Below are 8,285 nucleotides of genomic sequence, written 5' to 3' on the forward strand. Positions count from 1 at the left end.
CCCCCCCCCCCCGCTTCCTGCCACACCTTGTCTTGATTTTTGTCACCATGGTCAGGTGTTTCCCCAATTGAATGAATAATTGAAATCAACTTTGAACTGGGCTATGAACATAATATTACAAATACCTAACTGATACAGTCCAGTTTTATTGACTATAATTACCTGCACCCGAATCTGCTAGCTGACCTTGAGATTCATAAAAATATTAACTCAGCAGCAGGTCACAGCGTAACATGATATACAACAACTTGAAGACACCAAAGTAACAGTTCTTTCCTTTTCATTATGTAATTCTGAGGAAAGTGGTGCAGGCATGGCGGGGTGGTTGGGTGGCGGGGTGGTTGGGTGGCGCGGTGAGATAGTCCAGTATGTTACTCCATGGACAATACTTACTCTGTCCCTTCAATTTGTTTCAGGCCACCTCTAGATTGCACAGTACTGTAGGAAAGACACCCCCCCCCCCTGTCTTGTCGCGCTACATAATAATACCTGCAGTTGTCAATGCTTTCAGTTTCAGTAACTTAACATGAGTGCTTCAACTAGCAACTGTTGTCAATTATATCTTCGTCTGTATCCACCGGTATTGGGTTTTGGGAGTACGAGTGGCAAGCAAACAAAGCGAGCATACCGGTACGGGTAGATGTACACCGAGACCGATATTCCGCGGTCACGTGGAGGAATCATGCATTGCAGCCTACTACTCTGACTGGTTTCTGCAGCGGACATTGCTAGGCAGCATGCAGTCGGACTGTCCACAACAGTTCAGCTATCCAGCAGACATGTACATGCGTACTACACAGTGTAGACCAGGCAGTACTCGACAGTACAGTAGCACTGCATGGAGAAGCTACAGCCTACAGTGTGTAGGCTTCGTGGAGATTTACCTTGCTTTGGAAGTGTTAGTAGCGACCGCTCTTTGCAGTTTGATGATCTGCACGGCGGTGTGGTGATCCCGTATCCATCATTCTGTTCTCAACAGGATTGTGCCAGGCCATCGGCATAATTATTGTCTTCTGAAAATAGCCCAGTGCTAGTGGGATTCTCCGGCGTAGCTTAGCATGCATCTATGGACTTCTGAAACAGTTTGACCAGAGCTGAAAGAAGGTACATGATTGTAGAAGCCTGATCATATCGAACCTTGGCACTTGCACCCCCCCCCCCCCCCGCTCCACGCACACTGTGAAAGTGTGATCTTATTCTTAGAAGCCCCGTCACAAAATGCCTCGCTCAGTATGTGTTCTGGTCTAGTTATACGCCGGGTTTCACCTAAACTGGAGAGTGGACTGTGGAGTGGATTCGGAACAACATACCGGTAGATGCTGATCGGTTAGTAACTAAGGAGCAGCTGCCATTACTAGTACATTGTATTAGCACACTCTATTCGGCAGCGTCTGTTATGAATAACTGATAATGTGGGTTTGGGTTGGCTTGGTGTCCCTGGCCGGGGATCGGATCGATCACAGTAGGATTCGGCGTCCCACGGCGTGACGAAGATTGATTGAAAGCATGTGGCATCAAAGATCATACACCATTGCTCCCTGATCCGAAGTTATTTTGAAGCAATAATTCCATCAGTTAGAGTCCCTGGGTTTCGTCCGGAGGGCGCACGTTTTGAGCTCCCTGATTCGAAGTTATCCTGAAACAATTCTATCAGTTAGAACTACTAGTACTTCGAAGTACTTTCCCCTGGGTTTCGCCAGGAGGGCGAACGCTTTGAGCTCTTTCCCGTTCTTTCCCATAAGGATCGGTCGGGAAAGGTTGCATACTTTCTGCACGGTCAAGGAGATCTTAGCGTACTGACCAACATGACGAAAACAATGGTATCCTGCTCGCCACCGTCCACTACCGGTACGAGTACGTGCACCACTGGATGTAGCAGTGCGCCGCTGGCCATTTGCAGAGGACCAGCTCAGCTTCTCTGGATTCGGGGTGATTCTCACGGAAAGGTACGCCAATCTTCTTTCAGGTAGATCTACCCTAAAAAGTTTCAGGAGATTGATTGCCATTCGCACTTTGTGGTTTGCTTGCTGTCGACGTGCAGCTCAGGAAAGTTGGAGACGATTCTACGGGTGCAATCAGTCTACCACTACCTGTGTTTCTAAGCATAAAAGAACGCAAGAACGTTGCCAATGCACGGTGTCCGCCTGGCAGCACGCATTGCCTTCAGATCAAAGCGGATATCACGACCCCAGCCAGGTGAGGCACATTCATCATGTTCATCATTTTCATCATTCAGAGTCTGAGTGCATTCAATGCCAAAGCCAATAAACAAGTTAGTTACAATACTGGTTTATCTGTTTGGGCGTTGCTGCATTCCGACCAATGCACTATGGGGAAGCGTGTCTAGCCGTATATACATGTACTTGAGTGCTGGTGCATTGGCACAGTAATACCGTTTCTCAATCCTTGGACTTTGTAAACATCACACTCAGCCACTGGTAGAGGCACACCTGGATGAAATTCACGGCATTGCACTGGTAAGGCAGGCTGCACCTCTGAGGCCATAATTATCATCTCTCTACCCCAGTATGCTGTACTCTACTGTACTCAACACAAAGTTTGTAATACAATCAGCAGAATGTGAAAACAACAATGAACAAAGAACTCAACCGTGATATTCAAAATGATTGCAATCAGGACTGGTTGTTATGACAGTGACTACACATTTCTGCCAATGCAGAAATGGTATTGGTACTGGTATTGGTAGTTCTATTAAATTTGGTATTGCCAAGTAGAATTGATCTACTTACAGTCTTACAGTCTGTCTGGTACTGGTATTTCACAGCAGAATGTGGTCTATAGCCCGAGTGTTGTTATTTGGCTGTGCAAAATCAGCCTTCAGCCAGTCCACCGTTGAGTGATTTTCTTGCGATTTTCTGGCTATAAAGGCGAGTGGGTTTTTTCCTTCCCCGCAGCAGGTCCATCCTATCCCAGAGTCACGTAGTGATAATATTATACCATTAGAATAGCGGGTTTTCACTGAAATTCAGGCAGACTTGACTTGTGAGCATCAATAGGTGCACAACCACCCTCAAGGATCAACACACACTCACACAATGGCCATGCTGCATGATGATCATAATGACTGCGTATGCAATTGTGTAGCCCTTTCTAGACCTCCACTACAACTTGCAAGGGAGACTCAACCACATAGTGACAGGATCTCTGCATGGCCATGTAATTCTGGATTTTCTTGCAGGTTTGAACCCATAGAACTTCACAACCTCATCGGTGTCAAGTTCTGGCACAAGCGCAAACAGGCAAGCCGCCAGTGCGTTGGCTCTGTTCAAGCAGATCTACCGTCGTTCAAACTGACCTTACACGACAGACAGGGTGGATATAATCCGTCCTGTGAACTCGCCTTCTCCTCCTACAGACAGTGCCAGAAGTGGAGAACATCACTCACCGCATGCATTATTCCAAGTGAACAGCGGCCACCAGTCCCTGCACAGTCAACAAGTGAGTTCATTTCCCCGCGTTGCATCTATTTACCCACGTTGCATCTATTGCTGGAGATTTTCCCCGCGTTGCATCTATTTCTGGAGATTTTCCCCACGTTGAATCTATTTCTGGAGATTTTTCGATGATATGAAGAATAGTGGAGTGATCAAAGTTGAAGCTTGTCTTATTCCTATGTCTGGTTCCATTTTTATTGAAGAAAATACTCCAACTTCAAAGTGATCACTATCCGAACTATAGACTCAGATGAAGAGCCAAGGATTAATTTATAGGAAAGAAAAGGACCAAAGGGATTACAAGTTACGCTATTATGTCCACTAACCTTGAACCTTGAACGTGCCCATTGCCGATGGCAATGATAGCGACTAACACCACCACTAACACTAGCCACTAACACCACCAGTTACTTTAGAACAATCAGCCCATGTGATAGCATTGCACGACCCTGACCGGCGATACTGACGTTCTACAATTAACCTCTCCTATGCTATCATATAACGTAGAACCTTCTAAGTTGGAAGGCTGTTGGAGTGCGCATCCAAGACGTGCTAGAGCTGAGAGCCAATTAGTTGTAGAACGTCAGTACCGTCGGTCAGAGTCGTGCAATGTTATCGCATGAGCTGATTGTTTAGTATCTGGTGGTGTTAGTGGGCATTATAGCGTAACTTGTATTTCCTTGGTCTTTTTCTTTGCTATAAATTATCCAAACTATGATCCAAGTTGGTAAAACCCTTATGCGTGGATGCTAAAGTTATCATGCATTGGTGATTCTTGGCTTGTTTCAACCTGCTCAGGTGATTGGACGCTGACAACAGATAGCCGGCAAGTGGGTGGGTGCATGCCGTGGGCTGGTTGTCGGCCATATGCACTTCCTCGTCCACTCATCACCATCAAGCAGTTCTTTGGTTATTATGTTGAGCCGGACAGCGATCCGTATCAGCAGCAGAAGTTGAGATATGACAAGAGACAGATGGTCATGCGATCAAGACAGAAAGGCTATGTGGAAATTCTTGAAATGGGGGATGATGGCGTATTGATCAAAGAAGCCGAAAGCACCACGGAAGATGTGGTCGTGGCAGGTGCGTCTTCTCCCCCTTCAAAACAGACCAGACCCAGCCTTCTGAGTAAAGTTCGCCGTCGGCTGCATCTCAATGCTCGCCTAAAAGCATTCACGCAATCACAACGCGTAGTGCAGAATCAATCACAAGACCAACAACAGCATCGGCAACAACATGAGAATGCTGCAAGCCTTGGGTCAAGGACGGACAAAGTTGGAACATCTGCTGATGATGATCTTGTTCTCTCTAGACAAGACAGTGGTATACTGGAAGATAGTCGGAGTCACAACAGTGGGGAAAAGGAAGTTGTGGAAGACTATGCAGATCACGGTGAAGATGAAGATAATAGCCAACCCAAAACAAGCAAGTGAGTTGTGCCCATAATTATGCTTCAAGGCACTGTATAGTGCCAGTGCCAGTACAATGGAGACCATTCGTACTTCATGATTAAAGCAGTATGACTATGAGGCAGAATCACACTCAGAGCAGCGGATGAATGAAGGTGCAGGCCTGACTCGCATAAACACAGTGTTCTATTGAACTCTCATGAGCCCTGTAACCTAGGTAACAAATGAGTAGTCAAACGCATGCTAGCCTATTTCCAGTAGAGAGTATAGCGGCTCTCTACAATGGCAATCTTTCCATCTGTGTCTTGTATACTGCTGAAATGCTGGTGATCATAATGGTCATATTCAATTCATGTCCACCAGCACGAATACACACCAACATCAACTCCTTCCAACCAGAATGTACCTGCATGCCAGCTTGAGATGATAATGGTGTGGTGGTTCATGGAATCCAGTGCATTGCAGCGGCCAAACCCGTGTCATTACCAACTGCCTTCTATAGATCCATTTGCATGCCATCCTCCTCCCATTCTCTTGTCCTCTTGTAGTGTAAGCTTGGTTTTGCCATAGCTTCCCTCACACAGGCAGGCATAGTGGGATGGTCTAAGACCCTGATTGAGAAACAGAGGGTACCAGGTTCAAGTCCTGCTTGGAAGCGGAAGGATTTTTCCAGCCGTGCTGCGACCCACAGTTAATTGGAAGCTCGTGGCCTGGCACGAGGGAAAAATAGATGCAGTGAATGGGATTTGGGTCTTTGACCACTTTGTGGTGGGTCAGATCTACTCACCTTCCACCGCTTAGGAGCTGCATCTGCGCCTTGATCCTAGAGGGTGGCGGCGTTCCTACGGATGCGGAAAACTCGGCTTCTAGCGGAGTCTCACGCGAACCGTGAAATATTTTTCCCTCACACCCATATCTCTCTATGCTGGCAGTCATCCTGGCATGCCATTGGGTATTGAAATATATACAAACGCCCACAGACTGGCTTCAGCTGAACGGAGATAGTATCAGTTAGCTTCCTGTCAGCCATTTCATGCTTGTACATGCCTTATCCCACCACCTCCTCCCCTGTGACAGGGTCTACATTAGTAATTGGTGCTGATACTGCGTGAATATTGGCCTGCATTCTGATTTTAGTGACCTTGAATGCAAGTCACGTACTGGCACGAATGGAGCTAATCAACCAAATGATGGAACAAAGCTACCAAGGAAGCAAGATATTGCGTCGTTGTTTGCAAACATGAAGCGGATCGGTAAGTGCGCAACGATATGGCTCAAAACAGGTTGGAAGAGCAGCTGATTGCTGTCTAGGAGTAGCAAGAAGTGTGGTTGATTTTCAAGAAGCTCTAACTTGGGATGTAATAAAGATGAATTACCGAGTGTGTTAGCTTTGGCTGGGATGTTTTTACCAACAAATCTGAGTCCTTCTGACAGTACATACTACATCCGAGTGACCGTGTAAAACTGGGGCCACGAGCACATAATTGGCAGGAGCAACTACGCTCAGCTAGCTTGGCTTCATCATCATAACAATAGTCATTGTGATCTACACTACTTGTAGGCATAATGCCCAACAAGTAAGGGGACGCATTCTGTCAGTGCATGGAGGAAAACATTCGAATCATACTACACTACTCTAGCATCAGAAAATGTCAGGAAGGTGGCAAACTTTCCCTGGGTTTCACTGGAAAGTGCACCACCCACAGTGCAGATCGGTACCACATTTTTGCTCCTCTCCCTGTCTACTCCTCTTGACTCGAAATCATACGAGGAGACGTATGCGTTGTTTATTCATATGGTGTGTGTGTGTGCTGTGTGTGCATGTGTCCACTTGCAGACATGGATGAGGTATATGGCAACACAGCAAGATGTGGACATGTGGTATGAGAAGCAAACTCCATGCATCACAGTAGGGTACAATACCACAGGTACCTACTAGAAGTCACCACTCAACACACATACAGCACAAGTTCTGGGACCAGTGCTGAAGTAAGCCTTGGATTTTCCCGACCGTACCACCCTGCACGGTGCATCCAACCGGCTAGAGAGTGAACATGGCATCAAACCTTTCGTGGACAGTTCTTACTTTCCCCTACCACCCCAGTGTGCCAACTAAGCCTTGTCAACACGACTGATGATGTTGGCAAGCTGATTAAAACTTCACTAGTTATGCATGGTATCTTTTCACTGTGCACTCCAGTACAATGCTGCAACACTAGTTTGAGCTGGGTGAAAGGGTGAGCTTGCCATGCCACTCTGTGTGTGCCGAGCATTGAGTTTCGGATCGGTGTAACAAGTTAGTACCTTCCTCATCAACATTTCAGTCAGACAAGATTGAAAACAAATCATGCCTCTGAGCAACATCTACTCAAAGTACCTGCCTGAAATGAAAGGTGTGACTTTGACCACCTATACCAATATGATGCCATTGCTTCGCATTCAAATCTTCAACGCTGTCTGGACGCTAATCAATGGTGACTGATGCACTTGACAAAATACCATAATTATAGTGGCCTACTCACCTGTATAAAACTCTCAGTCGGCTGCTCCTATAATTCTCATGCACACTTCCATTTAGATTTTAATGATCGGATCTGTTGTTTTGTTTTCTTGGAGGGATTTTTGCAAAAATTGTTGGATATGCTCTTCATATTTGTGCAGCTGCACTGTTGAGCTTCCGATGTAAAACAAATAATAATAATAATAATGCTCGAACTATAACAATGGACGCTTTCGATTACACAGTCTGGACCCAGGTTTTATAATTCTTGAATGAACACAATGAACGGATTGCGGCCATGTGAACGAACGGCTACTCGTAAGAATCATAAAAGGGGATCACGTGGGATCCCGTACACCCTCGCGCACACGTGGACCTAGCATGGCGTGTACATTGAGTGCATCAATTCTGGCGGGAGGATTCCGCCCTCTCTCCAGAATTGACGGAATTGGATTCCGTCGATTCTGAAGACGGAGTTTGTGTAATCGAACGGTGCATCCACCATAACTAATTCTAGAATTTACCGAAATGTGTGTAATGGAACGCGCCCAATGAAGAGTATTGCTGTTTTGCAAATATTGTAGTGAGATACTTTGTGCAAGTCATGCTCGTGTGTTGTTGGTGCATGGATGCGTGGTGCTGTGGTTTTGGGCGTTAGTCTTCAATGTGAGTTGATCATGTCCAGTGTTTTCATCATCTCTTTAATCTCTTAACTTAGTCTCCTCATCAATACAGCCTTTACAGTGTAGCCTGATCGCCTCAGTGTGGAGATGATGTGGGAACGGGAACAAGACTAGTTAGTGTGAGATTGGTGTCTTGCCAATTAATTAGGGCTGAAACGATTATACCAATTACTCGGTAATGCATCGATAAATCGACTGATCGTTACGTTATGGATTACTCATTAGGGATTTTCAGTCC

At 46.0% G+C, this 8,285-nt stretch overlaps 1 protein-coding gene across 1 annotated transcript; it reads left to right on the forward strand.

The window, feature by feature from the left end:
- The first annotated feature begins 1,805 nt into the window (after positions 1-1,805).
- Positions 1,806-8,058, forward strand: LOC135808854 (uncharacterized). Its single transcript, XM_065322091.1, has 6 exons — positions 1,806-1,946; positions 2,042-2,196; positions 3,200-3,459; positions 4,254-4,884; positions 6,002-6,117; positions 6,702-8,058. Exons 1-6 carry the CDS (start codon positions 1,806-1,808, stop codon positions 6,749-6,751), a joined length of 1,353 nt encoding a protein of 450 aa, XP_065178163.1. The 3' UTR covers positions 6,752-8,058.
- The last annotated feature ends 227 nt before the right edge of the window (positions 8,059-8,285 follow it).

This window comes from Sycon ciliatum, chromosome 1, assembly GCF_964019385.1.
Source record: "Sycon ciliatum chromosome 1, ocSycCili1.1, whole genome shotgun sequence".
In the NCBI taxonomy this organism is placed as follows: Eukaryota; Metazoa; Porifera; class Calcarea; order Leucosolenida; family Sycettidae; genus Sycon; species Sycon ciliatum.